Genomic DNA, 18720 nt, shown 5'->3' with positions numbered 1-18720 from the left:
ATATATAAGCATCAGCCTATAGACATAGCAGCTGCATTTTAATAAATTAGGACTATATTTCATAAGGTAATTATTACCCATTTTTAAGTGAGAAGTTTTATAGTCAGAATAATTTTGTCAATGTTTCCCAAATTGTGATTCAGTGACTATATATTCCAAATTATAATTACATTATATCTGCTGTAACATAATATATATGTTCCTTAAAAATCAGTGTGCTATGAAAAATCATGCAAAAAGTAAAAATCAAAACAACAGAGCTTATGGAAAAAATGGCACCAGACACATAAAACTCAAAAACTTTGTCAGTGATACATTAACAAAAAGAACCCAATAAAACAAGGCCCACTGTCTTGCAGTTAAAACAGGAGCATGCCAAATAGTTAAAAATACATAAACCTGCAATACATAAAGCACTTAAAAAAAATCTGCAGTTTGCTTGTGGAAGTCAGTTTCAGAAGGGTTGTAGCGTATGAGTTATAAAGTGATCGAAGGATGATTATGTAAATTCTCACGAGAAATTCTATCACCACACGTGGATGGCTGTGCCTCCTGACACTCAGTGAGCTGTATTGTTTGAGGTGTGTGTGTTGTGCTTGCTCCCATGTCTTGGTTCAACCAGATGCACTTTTCCCCATTCACCTACTGTCTCTCCTAGACAAAACTGTGCAAAAATAGACAATTTATCTTATGCTCAAAATGTTCCCTGATATATGAATTATGTTTGGAACAAATTTACATTTCAAAACAAGCATTATAACAGAAATGAGTCTAATAGGTACTTGAAAATAAAAGTGGAAGAAGTAGGATTCTATGTTCCAGTAAGTTCAGGAAATTTGGGGTTAAGCAATGTTTATTTTTGTATTAGGCAATTTCTGAAACTATGCTGATGTAAACTCTGAAACTTCAAGAAGGCAATGAGTTTGCAATATTTTAAAAATTATTTAATGTTAGAGCATTCCCATTCATTAATATTTTGTGGTGGAAAAAAACTAAAAATAGTGTTCCATGTAGCATAGTTTGGTAAACATTTTTCTCATTAATGTTTCACATTTATTGTTATAAAATGTAAAACAATATTTTTCTCTCAGAACAGAAATAAATTATGATCTAATTCAATTTTGTGAGGATTACAAAAGAAATCTGCAATAAATTTTCAAAAATACTATCAATGTGTCTAATATTACTGGTTGGATTTCTTCTGGCTCATAGAGAACTATGAACCATGGCACACAAATAAAACATCATATTGAAGATCATCTTTTCAGCACAATTAACCTTACAATAAAGATCTTATAAATCTACACCCAATGATTAAATTGTTGCTGTTAAGGATATGTGATTTTCTGGGACTTCAGTGTGATCCTTTTGTTCATAAAACATTTTTATGGGAAAAAAATTTTAAGGGAACAACTTTTTTCTTTATTATTAATTTTACCTATTTCTAAATTAATATTTCTATTTTATTCAAATTTTCAACCAGTTCTTTTGTTCTGTTTTTATATGCAAAGTTTATACAGGATTTAGAATAAGTATGAAATAACTATTTGATCATTTATCCGATAGTCTGTTAAGGAAGAAAATTGCCATAGATGAATCTAATATGATTTAATCTTTTTTCAGATAAAAGGCAATGGATGGAAGATGAGAGTGAAAATGATAGCATCAGGATGATTGAAAAGTCTCTTATCAGTTAAAGTAACTAGAGCACTTGCAAAACTTGTCAGAATTAACACTTTCAGAACTCTGAAAATTGACCAATACTTCAAATAACCCAAGGTAAATTTATTCAGGAAAATGGCTAAATTGCAGTAAGAAGAGTGAACCTTGCAGCATTTTAACTAGACATATTTTCCCATTCCCAACTCACCGACTCTGCAGTAGCTTTGACAACTAACATCCTGTAAAAATGTTTAAAAGCAGCAGCCTAGCAGGAAATGGAGGGTGTAAAATGGGGTTGGATCTTCTTCAAAGCTCCATTCCCTTTACCAGAAATGCCATCATTATTTTGACCTATCTGTTGGTTTCCTGACAAACTCTACTTGCAGGGCTTCTTTATTTAACCTAACTCAGAACTCACCCCCGGAGAACAGTCTTTTCCTCAGGGACATTTGTTGGAAACAATCAGAACAACTGCTTAACATCACAGCTGCCTGAGGCAATGGATAGAAGTTGGCAAAAATAATCAGCTATGGCCGGGCGCGGTGGCTCAAGCCTGTAATCCCAGCACTTTGGGAGGCCGAGACGGGCGGATCACGAGGTCAGGAGATCGAGACCATCCTGGCTAACATGGTGAAACCCCGTCTCTACTAAAAATACAAAAACTAGCCGGGCGAGGTGGCGGGCGCCTGTAGTCCCAGCTACTCGGGAGGCTGAGGCAGGAGAATGGCGTAAACCCGGGAGGCGGAGCTTGCAGTGAGCTGAGATCTGGCCACTGCACTCCAGTCCGGGCGACAGAGCGAGACTCCGCCTCAAAAAAAAAAATCAGCTATTCAAAAGCTTACAAGGAAAAAGTTCAAGAACATGAGATGCCCATAGGAATTTATAAAAACTCTAACATATCCCTGAGAATCTAGAAAGCCATACATACATACAGGACTGTACTTATGATCAGAAAAAAAACAAAACAAACAAACACAAAAACCCCTAAGAAGGCCTTGAACTCTCACCTCTGGCTGACCTTGGTGGCTGTGTGTAAGCAGAAAGTAAGGGCAAGGCAGAGTTGCCCAGTGCCTGGCTGAGTGTCAAAGGCATGCCCACCATGAACACGGAGTCTCTCAGCAATGACTAAGGCAGATGTTGGTTCCCGACATCTAAGGAAATCTCTGTCCACTCATCAGCTGACTAATCAGCTATCAGAGCAAAGACCTCCTTGATTATACAAGACAAAGAATACACACTTTTTAGAATTATTTCAGAAAAATTACTGAACAACAACAAAAACAACAACAAACAACCCTGGGTAAGAGAGAAAATCTGATTTTCAGGGTTGCTGGACTGTATTATTCAAAATTTCCAGTTTCTAACAAAAATGAATAAATAAATGCATGCAGATAAATAAGAAAATATAGCACATACACATTAGGAAAAGGAAGTCAGCAGAAATTATTCCTGGGGAAGTCTAGATGTTGCACTTAATATATAAAGTCTTTAAATCAGTTCAAATATGTTCAAAGGATTAGTGAAAACTATATCTAAAAATTAAAGGAAATTATGAGAGCAATTTCTCATCCAACAGAAGATATCAAAATGTAAGTGTAAACTTTAATAAACATGGGTTAGGCAATCCTTTTTTAGATATGATCCCAAAAGCCCAGGCAACCAAAAAACATTGATAAATTTAACATCATCATAATTAAAAGGTTTGTGGTTTCAAGAACACTATCAATAATTGAAATGGCAAAAGTACCTAGAATATGTAAAGAGCCATTACAACCCAATAATAAAAAAAAAATCCAATTAAAAATGGGCAAAGGATTTGAATAGGCATTTCTCCAAAGATTATTACACAAGTAACTAGTAAGGACGTAAAATCATCTTCAGTATCATTAGGCATTAGGGAAACGAAAATCAAAAGTACAATGAGAGTTCACTTCATATCCTTATGATGGTTAAAATTTAAAAGATAGACAATAGCAAGTGCTAGCAAGAATGTGAAGAGATTTGAACCCTCATCCATTGCTAATTGGAAATGTACAACGGTGCAGTCACTTCGGAAAACAGTTTGCCGGTTCCTCAAAACAAGAAACAGAGTAATATGATTCAGCAATTCCATTCCTGGTTGTGTATCCAAAAGAATTGAAATCATATGTCACATAAGAATTTGTCCATAAATATTCCTAGCAGCATAATTCATGATAGTCAAAACTGGAAACAACCCAAATGTTCCTCAACTGATCAATAAATTTAAAAATATAATGTATACAACCAGGCGCGATGGCTCACTCCTGTAATCCCAGCACTTTGGGAGGCTGAGGCAGGCGGATCATGAGGTCAGGAGATCGAGACCATCCTGGCTAACATGGTGAAACCCCGTCTCTACTAAAAATACAAAAAATTAGCCAGGTGCAGTGGCGGGCACCTGTAGTCCCAGCTACTTGGGAGGCTGAGGCAGGAGAATGGTGTAAACCCAGGAGGCGGAGCTTGCAGTGAGCTGAGATTGCACCACTGCACTCCAGCCTGGGTGACAGAGCGAGACTCCATCTCATAAAAAAAAAAAAAAAAAAAAAAGGATATATACACACACATATATACTATATACATATATAGGTACATATATAAAAAGTATATATACTATATACATATACACACATATATACACATATATACATATATACACATACATTCATATATATACATATACATACATACATATATATACTATATATATATATATAATGTATACATACAATGGAATATTGTTCAGCCATAAAAACAAATCAAAACTGGGTGCAGTGGCTCATGCCTGTAATCTCAGCACTTGGAGAAACTGAGATGGGAATATTGTTTGAGCCCAAGAGTTTGAGACCAGCCTGGACAACATAATGAGATTCAATCTCTATTAATTTGTTTTTAAAAGCTAGCTGGGTGTGGTGGTACACATAGTCCCAGCTACTCAGGAGGCTGAAGCAGGAGGATCACTTGAACCTAGGAGGTTAAGGCTGCAATGAGCCATGATCATGCCACTGCACTCCAGCCTGGGTTATAGAGCAAGATCCTCTTTCAATTTTTTAATAATAAAATTCTGATTCACATTATAGTGGCGGCAAACCTTGAAAATATTATGCTACATGAAAGCAGTGAGTCACAAAATGCCACATATTGCATTATCTTAATCATATAAAGTGTCCAAAATAGGCAAATTTATAGAGACAGAAAGTAGATTAGCAGTTTCTAGAGGATGAGGAAAGGGCAAAATGGGGAGCTGCTAATGGGATAACGAAATGTTTTGGAAATAGAAAGTGATGATTATGGCACAGCTCTGTGAATATACTCCCCCAAAAATCCACTTACTACTAAAGAGGTGGATTTTTTGGTATGTGAATTGTATGACCATTTTTAAAAAGAGAAAACATAAGGCAAGAGGAAGGTAAGATTATTTTCAGCTCATGATGTTCAGAAAACCCCATCCCAACAACATTTTACAATATACAGATGATTAGGCATTCAGCAATACAGGAGAAGGGAGTTGGAGGTGTGAGTTCTGCTCTGTGCAATCATTAAGAGACAGGCTCCTTTCATGATATGGTCCTGCCACCTGCAGCATGAGATTTCAAAGATGCCGTATGGTTATCTACTGATAGACAGGAGAGGAACCTTGTGTAAAATTATGAAAGAGCTAATGCGATGAGCCTCACTGCCGACATGCCATTAGCTAGAATTTAGTCATAAGGTCCCACCCAATTCCAAGGCAGGACGGAAGATGTTCATTTAGCTCAATACTCAGGAACACTACTTAGTATTATCTCTGTCACAAAAGGAAAGAGGATACATTCCCAACCTAAGTAACTGAGATTCAGAATTAACCCTGAAATAAGCAGCTACAAACTACAGAGCACTAAAATAAAAAATAACCATAGAAGAAAAAACAATATACAAAAATTTCGTATAATCTGGTGTTTAATTAATTTGGCAAGTAACTTTGCTGTGATCTTTCAAACCACCTTATGCAAAATATTCAAAAACTTCAGTAAATAACTAACATCATCAGTCTTGGCTTGATAACTAAACTTACTAAGGTATCTGTCAGTTCAACTTACAAAGCATTAAACTATGGAGGTTGAAAAAAAGTTGCTAAAAAAATAACAGAATGCAGCTTAATTATTATTTTCCTGAGTTCAAAGTAAGCATAGTTACATTAATGCCATAATGTAGTTTAAAATATTGTAAATAAAAAGCACCTGCTTTCAGGTATAACAGAAACTTTTCAATAGAGAAATATGGGATATTAGTGCATTAAAATCAACCCCTTTTTGAACCCATTCATAATTTATAGCTACCTACATAGTTCTTCCAGCCATACCATGTCTATCTATATCATTAAATATCCTCTCTATGTTTCAGGTATTTTAAATTGAAGCACTACTTGCTGGGTTCTTAACAAAAACAAAAAAAGTAAGAGGGTAAATAAATTCAGTATCCTAGCCAAAAAGCAGACTATCTGTTTCAGGAACATAGGACAGTATACTTTCCATTTCATTTTACACACACACACACACACACACACACACACACACACACACACACACACACGATGTCTCTCTTTTACATAAGAATGAACCTGGCTGCCTCAAGATAGGTTGTTTTGGTATCACGGAATGGCCTCTAGGGATCAAGTTCTTTCCCTTAAAAACTTGAAAAGGGAAATTCAGTCTCTCTTATCTGGCTTGCTTCTTGACTTCAGACTTCAGGAGCTTCTGCATCTGAATCTGTGTCGCCCTGCAATTTGTGTCTCTGAAACAATACTGTCTCACAGACTCCCATTGCATTAGGATTGGTCAGAAGGAAGCAGAGGAGGAGCCACTGTGAACATGTTTTTTTTTTCTCTCCACACATCATAAAAATCAGCAGCTGGCACCTACAGCCCCTAACACTCAAAGCAATGCTCAGGCTGGAAACAGAAGCTTCCGAGAGGCAGCCGATGTGAGCATGTGCGCACAGATTCGTCTCCCAATGGCATGGCAGCTTCTAGGAAAATTATTTTGAACAGACTTGAATGCATAAGATTAAAGTTAAAGCAGAACTGAGAACAAAAAAGCAAAGAGCAGACTCTTTCAACTGAGAATGAATACTTTGAAGCCCAAGATTTTAAAGTGATAATGATCAGAGTCGTACCTAAAAGAGATTAAAAACTCCATGTCACGCTCTGGACTTGTGACATTTACTCACAGCAGGCATGGCAATTTTAGCCTCACAACTTTCAGACAGAAAAAGACTTGGAGGAAATAACTGAGACGACTCCCTGACCCAGGAGGCTAAATCAATTCAGGGGGACACTGGAATTCTCCTGCCAGCATGGTGAACTCCACCCACCGTGGGAAGCACGCTTCTCTGCACCTCTGGAACCGCAGCAGCCACAGACTGCACAGCAATGCCAGTGAGTCCCTTGGAAAAGGCTACTCTGATGGAGGGTGCTACGAGCAACTTTTTGTCTCTCCTGAGGTGTTTGTGACACTGGGTGTCATCAGCTTGTTGGAGAATATCTTGGTGATTGTGGCAATAGCCAAGAACAAGAATCTGCATTCACCCATGTACTTTTTCATCTGCAGCCTGGCTGTGGCTGATATGCTGGTGAGCGTTTCAAATGGATCAGAAACCATTGTCATCACCCTATTAAACAGTACAGATACGGACACACAGAGTTTCACAGTGAACATTGATAATGTCATTGACTCAGTGATCTGTAGCTCCTTGCTTGCATCCATTTGCAGCCTGCTTTCAATTGCGGTGGACAGGTACTTTACTATCTTCTATGCTCTCCAGTACCATAACATTATGACAGTTAAGCGGGTTGGGATCATCATAAGTTGTATCTGGGCAGCTTGCACGGTTTCTGGCATTTTGTTCATCATTTACTCAGATAGTAGTGCTGTCATCATCTGCCTCATCACCATGTTCTTCACCATGTTGGCTCTCATGGCTTCTCTCTATGTCCACATGTTCCTGATGGCCAGGCTTCACATTAAGAGGATTGCTGTCCTCCCCGGCACTGGTGCCATCCGCCAAGGCACCAATATGAAGGGAGCGATTACTTTGACCATCCTGATTGGCGTCTTTGTTGTCTGCTGGGCCCCATTCTTCCTCCACTTAATATTCTACATCTCTTGTCCTCAGAATCCATACTGTGTGTGCTTCATGTCTCACTTTAACTTTTATCTCATACTGATCATGTGTAACTCAATCATCGATCCTCTGATTTATGCACTCCGGAGTCAAGAACTGAGGAAAACCTTCAAAGAGATCATCTGTTGCTCTCCCCTGGGAGGCCTCTGTGACTTGTCTAGCAGGTACTAAATGGGGACAGAGCACGCAATATAGGAACATGCATAAGAGACTTTTTCACTCTTACCCTACCTGAATATTGTACTTCTGCAACAGCTTTCTCTTCTGTGTAGGGTACTGGTTGAGAATATCCATTGTGTAAATTTAAGCTTATGATTTTTAATGAGAAAAAATGCCCAGTCTCTGTATTATTTCCAATGTCATGCTAGTTTTTTGGCCATAAAATATGAATCTGTGTTATAGGTTGTAGATATTATGGATTTACAAAAAGAAAAGTCCTTATTAAAAGCTTAACAATGTCTCCTTCGTGTTATTCATAAGCATTGGACACTTTGTGTGCTTTAGTAACACACAAATCAGAGCCTCATTAAATATATTCTAATAAATTCGTTATTATATTACACTATTCACCATTGAAATGTAGAGAGTTCATTCTAGCAGTTAAGTGAAAATATTTAAAGAACAGATGCATCATCATTTCAAAATATATCATCACTGAAATTTCAAGTAATTTAATGAAAGGTTTGTTCATCCTCCCTGTGCAGAAGTAGAAATGAAGCTCCTCTAGAGAGAAAAACAGGTGCTGAAAAGAGAGAGATGCTGAGTCAGAAAACTATGTGTGCTTCTCAGACACAGAAAGATTCATCTCCCTTAGCAAACAGCCTGATATTTCACACAGGCAATTCAGTTTGGGGTGGGTGGGAAAAGGCAGCTATGGAGATGAAAGTGTTCTGGAAAACCTAAGTTGCCAAGTCAAGATAAATTTCCTGTTACCAAATTATTCCTAAACAACATTAATAAAACAGAGAATGGGGTATTTATGCCCCCTTTAACCAAGGATTCAGGGTCTGCTGAAGTGTCCAGAAAAGGTAATATTGTACTGAGAGATTTAGCTTCCTGTTTCTAGAGAAGTACAGGACTGACATCGAATTCTTTCTCATTTCACATGAAAATGACTTACTGTTTACTTATTGCTTGTTTTTTGAGCTGGAGTACAAATGTTGATTATCAAGGATTTTAAACTTCAAAACCAAATTCATAGCACAAGTGTTTTCAGGCAATATTTGTAAATATCTAAAATAAGAGTACCTGTGATGCTGGTCCATTTTAAGCAGAAATGGAGGCACCTACCAAACCCCAGAGGATGTCATACAATAAACTAGCCTTCCACAGCCACTTCTTAAAGAGTAAATATGTTCTGCTCCAAAATAACCCTACAGATTTGGCCACTGAGCAATAAAATTTGTACTGTACTTTCTAATCTGTGGGTAATTTAAAATAAAGAAAAATAATATATTAGGTTGAGGATTACCAGTAAACTATCTTGCAATTTACAGGGTCTTCAAACACTCATGGGCAGAGGTCATATGCAAAGGTACTCCTTCACTCAAATCTAAATGTTTTACACTGATTATAAGACCCAAGAAACACTTTCAACATTCATCTGAAAACACTACCTTAAAGGGTAATAGTGTAGTTAAAGTTTACACATAAGAAGAGGTACTAAAGCTGAAATTTTAATTCCACTGCAATTCCTCTGTTTTGAAGCAAAAGTAAATGTGAAGATTTAAATATACACTAGCAATCATAGTCTACAGCAGTAGAGGGACACAGTCATGTTTTTGTCATTGCTATGTTTCCTGTCCATTATTTAATGTATCTGAAAAATCCCAGGGACTATAGATATGAGAGAGAGAGAGCTATGAGCAAGCCCCATCTTCTGTGGTGGCTGCCCTCCCCAGTTTATCCTATTTCTCCTCCAAGTGTCATTTCAGATGCCCAGAAGGAAATCCTGGTTCCTCCTTCTTCAGGTTCATACCTTCTCCTGGAGCAGTTTACAGTGTTAGGGTGTGTATAAGTCATGAGTGAGCCATATAACACCACCCTCCCCTATATGCCCATGGTACCATATTGGACTTTAGCTCTTTTAAGTGCAGAGACTGTCTCTTACTCATTTTTTCTATTCTCCAAATCTTCCTCTATTCCAGTTACTGCCTTTTGTTCAAGTAAAATCAAGATTCCCTCAGAGGCCAGGCCTTACCCAAGCCACCTCTAAGCTCCATTCCACATCCGGTGAGATTTGGAGCCACACCAGCTCTAGTTGGATTGTTATTGGATCAACTGGGGAAGTGTTATGGTTTAAAATTGCAGGCTTAAGCAAGTATATTTAGTGTGAATACAGGAGGGAGCAGAGAGTGAGAGTGGGGCTGGAGATCTAGAGGAAACAAGCTTGAAGTACACTAAATGAAGATACTGTAGTGACCACGGCTGCTAGAGCAGATGCAGAGAAAGTGGTTATTCCAAGTAGGTAACTTTAAATATACTAGGAGCAAAGAATTGAAATTCACAGAATTGCATGAGAACATTCCCCACAAGGAAAGGGGATTCTATGTCTGCCGCATTCACCTTAACATCTAATAACAGCATGTCATCACGACTTCAGACCTGATTCAACCATAATATTCAGATTCCCGTTTGGCTCCCCAGTTCCATATTGCAGTCTCACTTTCCTTGCTGTTTTATCTTTGTGTATTCTGCCTCTTCTGTTAGCATGTGAGCCCCTTAAATATAAGTCTTTTGCTCATATTTTTATTGCCACAGGGAATAACATATTTAACACATTAGAGAGACTAAAAAAAAAATCTAGAGAGATAAAATATTCTTGACTTCTGAAAGTGGTTTCCCATTTAGTCTCACCTTGAGCATTCTTGATGCTGCATCTATTTCAGTGGCAGCAATGATGACAGATTGGGGCAGAACTTTCTTCTGGAGCAGCTGCCTAGCCATCATTGTCTCACCCTACCTTGACTATCTTCAGGGAAGGACAATAGAAGCCATGGTGGTCACCAGGGAAGCAAGTGGGTCAGGCATTGGTTGCACACAGAAATGTGATAAAGACAACCTCTAGCCACCTTTCTGAAAATCCATGATCAATAAATAGAGAGATGTGGAGTCATAGCACGAATGAAGCAATAAGGAAATGTCTATCCCATCAGACTGTCTTAGTTTTACTACAGACAGTAGAAGGAATTAGTCATCGTCTAAGCAGTATCAGGACTGATTTGTCCAGTTATGATCTTAAGAATTAGAGTTATCTGTAGCTAAGGACACTGGCATATCTAAAACTTAGCACAAATGAGAATTATTCTTCCACATGCAGTGTCCACTAGGGAGAAATACATATGAATTATGCTAAATGGAAAGCATGGTACCATCCTATGTCTGGGACATCCCATCCCCACCCCAGTGAAGTACCTCCAAGGAAACTGAGCTGTAGCACTGCAGGCCCCAAAGTGCCCCTCCTTCCCTCCTACTAAATCCACAAATTGACATCATGTCACCTTTCAACCAACAAAAGACTACCTGAACATCATGGTTAAAAAGAAAAGAGAATGAAATGCAAGACAGAGAGAGAGAAACAATGCTTAACCAGGTTATGGATCAGCTTTCCACTTCAGCCTGATGAAAAAAATAAACAAATAAATAAACAAATAAATAATGCCATAAAACACGCACCCATGAGCAGGGGCTTTAAACGCATATTAGCCCAACCCTGTTGGTGGCTCAGGAATTTCTACATGATGCAGCTTAGGGTGCAGTGCGGTTCAGAGGAGTTACGTTGGATTCTCTTGAAGGTTTTTGCACAGCATTTGCCTTCTTTGATTCCAGTTGCATAGGTTCTTGAAATGTGTTAGAAGGGATATTTGAAGATTATACCTTGGTGAGATTAATAAATTTGGGCACCATGGGTGTTCTAGAATCTGACTTCATCAGACAAGTGCTTCTTCTTTATGGTTAGGAAAAGGGAGTGGAAGGAGACTGGAACATGGCAAAGAGTATTGTCTTCCATCTTTAAAAAAAAATCATTCCATTAATCAGATGTTATTCCTACAGTTTTTTTTTTAAACGTGTAGGCTATTTTGTCCTTTACTATTTCTATTGCTTATCTAGAAGCCAATAGTGTTATACATGATATGTTTTCAATGAATGCTTCTTACCCGACTTCTTGTTTTATATTTCTTTTGTGTTTTTTTCACTCAATTTTTCTTAAATTGTTTTGTACTGTTGTGATACACTAATGCAAGGAGAACGAAAAAGGGGGAAAAATCCAAATGTTCATATGAATTTGGTTCAATGGACCAATGCTTTAAATGAGTAAAAATGTGAACACACTGCATTTGCATTTGGCCTAAGCTGCTTTACTTCACAAAATCCTACTGGAAAGAAAGCACTTTTAGTGGAAATAAAAAGACAGCAGAACTCTACAGTTACTGCAAGGACACTGCAGCATAGTGATCAAGGCTCCAGAAATGCATTTGTATCACATATCCATATTATGGCTTAACCAAAGGAATAAAGGAAACTAGATAGCCTACATTAGTCAACTTGAAGTACAAACAGATGTTCTCTTGGAATATTCTTAAAGAATGGAAATAAATGTTGCCTGCAAAAAAGAATATAATTATAGCATTGGAGCGGCCTTTGACAAATGGCTATAAATGTTATGGTATCAAATTTACATTTTTAAAAGCAAATTAATTTTCACAATTGTAGAGAAGGTAGTCAAGTAGGTGCTTTTATATCCTTTTTTTTTTTTCAGAGTTCCCTTTTATTTTTATTTTTTTTATTTTTTTATTTTTTATTATTATTATACTTTAAGTTCTAGGGTACATGTGATATCCTTTTATGTTGAAATATAAATTGATACAATTGCATGAGAGGACATTATGCAATGTGTATCCCAAACCTTAAAAACACCCATTCCTTATTATTTCATTACGATTAATTTTAGAAGTATGATTGTTAGGTTAGGAAGCCACCCCAATGGAAGCATCACATCACCTTGTAAGTGTCACTGTCTGAGGATCTTTGATGTGACATCCGGTGTACCGACCCTCAAAAATTCCACAGTTTATTAGTGATAAAACGTTACATCATTATTATGTTGTGAAAATGTTGGTAGATGAGAATAAACTTTCTGATAAAACTTTGTAACATCAGACACCTTTTGTTCTATTGTGTTTGATATTTAACCTTTTGAAGAAAGAGTGTTTATTTGCGGTTCACAGCAAGATTAACCAGAAAGTACAGAGATTTCTCATGTACCCCCTTTCCCACACACGAAAAGCCTCTCTTATTATAAACATTCACCACCAGAGTGGTACAATTGTTATAATAGATGAACCTACCTTGACATATCATAATGACCCAAGTCCATAGTTTACATTACGGTTCACTCTTGCTGTTGTACTTTCTATGGGTTTGGACTAATATATAATGATCTGTATCCAACATGATATTATCATACAGAGTAGTTTCTAACAATCATAAAGGTACTCTATTGTCTGCCTATTTATCTCTTCCTCTCCCCAACCACTGATAACCATTGGTCTTTTTACGATCTCTAGTTTTGCCTTTCCCAGACTGTCATACACTTGGGATCATATAGTAAGCAGCCTCTTCAGATTGACTTCTCTCGTGTTTTACATTTAAATATGCTTCTAACTTTTCTGCGTGTATTTTTATGGCATAATAGCTCATTTCCTTTTAGTATTGGATAAAATTCCACTATAGGCATATACCACAGTTCATCCACTCCCCTGCTGAAAAACATTTTGGTTGCTTCCATATTTTGGCAATTAAATAACGCTGTGTGGACGTAAGTTTTCAACTCCTTTGGCTAAATACCAAAGAACAGTAATGAACTTTTAAAAACTCCAGTTTGGCAATCACATGACAAAAAGCTCAACATCACTGATCATCAGAGAAATGCAAATCAAAACCACAATGAAATATCATCTTACACCAGTCAGAATGGCTATCATTAAAAAGTCATAAAGTAACAGGTGCTGGTGAGGTGTGGAGAAAAGGGAATACATACACTGTTGGTGGGAGTGTAAATTAGTTCAGCCCTTGTGGAATACTGTGTGGTGATTCCTCTAAGACCTAGAGATAGAAATACTATTTGACCCAGCAATCCCATTACTGGGTATATACTCAAAGGAATATAAATCATTCTGTTATAAAGATACATACATGCATGCATATGTTCATTGCAGCACTCTTTGCAATAGCAAAGACATGAAATCAACCTAAATGCCCATCAACAGTAGTAGACTGGACTAAGAAAACGTGGTACATATACACCATGGAATACTACACAGCCATAAAAAGGAAAGAGATCATGCCCTCTGCAGGGACACGGATGGAGCTGAAGGCCATTATCCTTAGCAAACTCACTCAGGAACAGAAAAACCCAAAGGCATGTGTTCTCATAAGCGTGAGTTAAATGATGAGAACGTATGAACACATAGTGGGAAACCACACACACTGGGGCCTTTCCGAGGGCGGATGGTGGCAGAAGGGAGAGGATCAGGAAAAATAACTAACGGGTACTAGGCTTAATACCTGGGTGATGAAATAATCTGTACAACACACCCCCATGACACAAGTTTACCTATGTAACAACCCTGCACATGTATTCCTGAAGTTAAACGTTTAAAAAATAATATTAAAAAACACAACAAAACAAAAAATCTCCAGTATGAATATGATGTTGCCTGTGTCTATCCTTTCATCTCTAAAGGATGGTTAATTAATATTTGAATGATGCTGGTCAGAAGCATACACTTCAGACATAGCTGGTAAGCGTCATCACATACTTCTACTAAAATTTTCACAGATGCCCAGGAGTGGTGGCTCGTGCCTGTAATTCTAGCACTTTGGGAGGCTGAGGCAGGCAGATTACCTGATGTCAGGAGTGTGTGACCAGCCTGGCCAACATGGTAAAACCCTGTCTCTACTAAAAATACGCAAATTAGCTGGGCATGGTGGTGGGTGCCTATAATCCCAGCTACTCGGGAGGCTGAGGCAGAATTGCTTGAACCCGGGAGGTGGAGGCTGAAGTGAGCCAAGATCGGGCTACTGCCCTCAGGCCAGGTGACAGAATGAGACTCCATCTCAAAAAAAAAAAAAAAAAAAAAATCCACAGAGGTTCAATTAATACATGTAGGATATAATAGAAATAATTATTTCATTGGTGAAATGGCTGTTTTTTGAAACTTGTTGACTTAAAAATTGCATAGCTATTGCCACAACTTGCATGAAGAAGGTACAAGATTTCCACCCACTTAGCAGCTTGCTTAGCACTTAGACTCTATGTCCCAAGCTCCATATATAGTTCCATGAGTCCCCATCCACCTCAAGAAGGTCTGTTGCCTATCTTAAATGCTTTTATATTACTAAAAACAGTTTTTGAAGCAGTATTGATATTAGTTTTATGTTACAAGGAACATACAGAACAAAATACTTAGCATGATACCAATTATCTAGAGGAAAGTACCACCATCTTACTTATATACCTCCTGCATATTACCTTTCATAAGTCACAAGCTATTGGTAGTCATTATTCCTGAGCGATAACATTGAAGGGCATGTTTCTTTATTGAGAGTGTTTCTATTATGTACATTTACTACAATAAGCACATTTTAATGTTTTAATATTTTTTAAAAGAATAAACATTACAACAGAAAGATGGTTGCTGGAAATGCAACTGCCAAATTACTGATTTGTGGAGAAGTTATGTTTGAATGAGATCAGATCTTGGTGACTATATCACCTTTCCACCCTTTTAAGTAGACTCAGAGGGCCTATCTGATGGCACATGTGCAGTCAGTGGCAGCAGTAAAGCCTGAGACCCTGTTTCTGACTCCCTATCTAGGTTTCCCTTGTACCAAATTTCAAGAACCTTGTTCTGTTGGTAAATGTGGCTTTCCCAGTCACAGAGACCTAGGATTGAATTCTGGTTATACTCCTTTTAAGCTGTGAGATTCTGTGGAAGTTAATTCTCTCATAATTAAATCATCGTAATAAAATGCTTGCCTAATGGGAATCTTTAAAGGATAAAGGCAATTAAATAAGATCGAGGGTGTTATGTTCCACAAAACTGTTCCCAATACATATAAGCTCTCAAAAATGGTAATTATTTTTTTTTAAAATATAAAATAAATGAATAAATGCAGACTTACTAGTTTTCTATCTTTTTCAGCCATTCAGAGTTATCAATAAACACAGCTAGGCCTTAAGCTTAATTTTTATCTTTTCTTAAGTCATATTTTAAAATTTCCTTGGGTTTGACTACATTTTTATATAAATAAATATATTTGAACATAATACATAGGCATATCTGTACTCCAAAGGATAATTTGTTATCACCAAAAATGTTAATTGTTCTAAAATCTGCAGTGTCACATTTAATATTGGAAAAGGCTAATTGGAAGATAATGTGCCAAATACGAAATAACCAATTAGCTCCTTTATTCAGAAATGGATTGATACTTACTATACTTTATCCCATGAATTTAAATGTTAACATAAAAAATCATTATCTAAGATGAGATTGCCAATATTAAACGTAAACCCTTGAAAAGGAATTTTAAATAATAAATTTATGATCACATCTTTATGTTCAGCTATTACTTCGCCACATACACACTAAAGCTGTGTGCATAAGAGTAGAAAGAACATAAGATTTGAACTAAATGAGTATTGAATTCAAATCCCAGATCTACTATTTACCAACTGTTGAACGTTGGCCAAGTTACTTGAACTTCCTAAGCACGTAAAGTCTAATCTATGAAATGAAGATAATATTTGTTATCTATCAAATTAAACACAGAAGATTATCAGAGCTTAGATCCTAGAAGAGGTTAAATGGTGATAGAGACTTGGATATCCTCATTTCTCTAATATGGAGAGAGAGCAATTCATTCAAATCTGTTTTCGATATTTTATTTCCAACAAGTGGAGCAAATAAAAACAAACTCCTGTTTTTCTTATTTTAAATATAAAGATAATTTGAACATTACAAAAATATTCAGGCAAAGTGGTGGGTGGAGGTGTGTAGAAAGACATAGTTTATTTCAATGGCTTCAGTAATGTTGGAATTCTTACGTTAAATGATGGGTTTAATGCACAATTTAATATTGTGCTTCAGCTTGGAGACATATGACATATTCTTTTGTATGTATTTAGTATTACATGAAACTTAAATGGATATAATGTTTATTTTATAATATCTGTGTTGAGCAGGAACCTACAAAGCTACATTTGCTCTTAAGAAATAAAGGATCCCCAGCACATCTGACACTTGGAGGAAAAAAAAAAAAGAGCTTTGATCTATGATAGAATGTTGATTTGTCCTTGGGTTAACAAAATTAGTAATCACAGTTTACAATTATTAACAGTGCTTTCCCTGACAAGAGACACCTGGAGACCCCATAAATATAAAGCCAAATGGAAAATGTTTAGCATCTCAATCAGTAAACAATTCAAAAAGGTTTTGTATAGGACTCATCTGCAAATGAATAATCAGGGTTTAACTTCTAAGATTTTAAACAGTGTGAGAAATTTCGCTGTTAAATGTGAATCATCACTACATAAAATTTAAAAGTAAAAATATAACAATAACTTTGATCACTATTCCTCTTAAAGGGGGAAAAATAACTATGCTAAATTTTTTTTGCAGTAAGTTTAATTCCCCAATTTAAATCTGTTTCATTTGTATTACTGAGGTTTTAAAATGACCCCATTATAAACAATACATTCATATCCTATACACATTTCACAATATTCCGGAAATTTCATTAAAATGACACACAGTATTCATATTTTTATTGAATTCTTTCATTTTCGAAGAAAGCTAGAAAGCTTTGGGTATTTCTTTTTTTGTAATTTTGTGTACATGGGATCATTGATATTATGTTAAATATTGTGCTCTGGATATAATTTTTATCTATTAGTTATAAAGCTATTTACTATCAATACCAGAATAAAAATCTGTACGTTTTCACCTTTGGCTTACCTCTCACCTTCCTAAGATATCATGTCACATGTCTACGTTTTCTGCATCAAGGTCTTACTTTCACCTTAAACTCAACGTGTCTAAAACTGTAGTGTTCCTTGACACAAAATTTGACCCCTGCTTTTTACTTTAGGTTTTCATCATTCCATAATTCTCCTTGAAACAGAAACTTAAACTCCAGTCACTGCACTTTCACTCCAACATTAAATTAGAGAGATTTTGAATGAAGGTCAAGTGCATGGAGTCTGATACAGTATCTGTGACTTTGGATTTACAATGGAGAAGCAAAGGAAGAAAACTGGTTCCTACAAATTCACAAATCTTCTTGGGAAAAAATAGACAAGGACATGGACAGGACATGATTGATATGGTTTGGTTTGGTAGTTTTTTGTTTGTTTGTTTTTGTTTTTGTTTTTTTAAAGAATCCTGCTTAAAAATCAGGTACAGAGAAGTCTGGAATATACATATAAATTTGGTAGTTGAGTTATACAGAGATAGTAGGAGATAAGTACAGGTAGAGAAACCTTATTGTAAAAGTCCTACATCCAAAATGCTCCAAAAACCTTTTGAACACCAATATGATGGCACAAGTGGAAAATTCTACACCTGATCTTATGTGACATGCTGTAGCCAAAATGCAGACTCACAGTATTACTCACAACAGCAAAGACATGGAATCAACCTAGATGCCCATCAAGTGGATCATATACAGAAAACATGGTACATATACTCCATGAAATCCTATGCAGCCATTAAAAAAGAATTCAATCATGTCCTTTGCAGCAACACGGATGTGGCAGAGGCCATAATCCTATGTGAATTAATGCAGGAACAGAAAACCAAATACATGTGTTCT

General features: G+C 36.6%; 1 protein-coding gene across 1 annotated transcript; it reads left to right on the top strand.

Annotated features, from left to right (window-relative positions):
• Window positions 1-6571: 6571 nt before the first annotated feature.
• MC4R (melanocortin 4 receptor) lies at window positions 6572-8296 on the top strand. The gene has a single exon (XM_010363992.2). The coding sequence runs from the start codon at window positions 7015-7017 to the stop codon at window positions 8011-8013; it is 999 nt and encodes a 332-aa protein (XP_010362294.1). The 5' UTR covers window positions 6572-7014; the 3' UTR covers window positions 8014-8296.
• Window positions 8297-18720: the final 10424 nt, after the last annotated feature.

Source organism: Rhinopithecus roxellana, chromosome 21 (assembly GCF_007565055.1).
Source record: "Rhinopithecus roxellana isolate Shanxi Qingling chromosome 21, ASM756505v1, whole genome shotgun sequence".
NCBI lineage: Eukaryota > Metazoa > Chordata > Mammalia > Primates > Cercopithecidae > Rhinopithecus > Rhinopithecus roxellana.
This window is presented reverse-complemented; position numbering and strand designations above follow the sequence as displayed.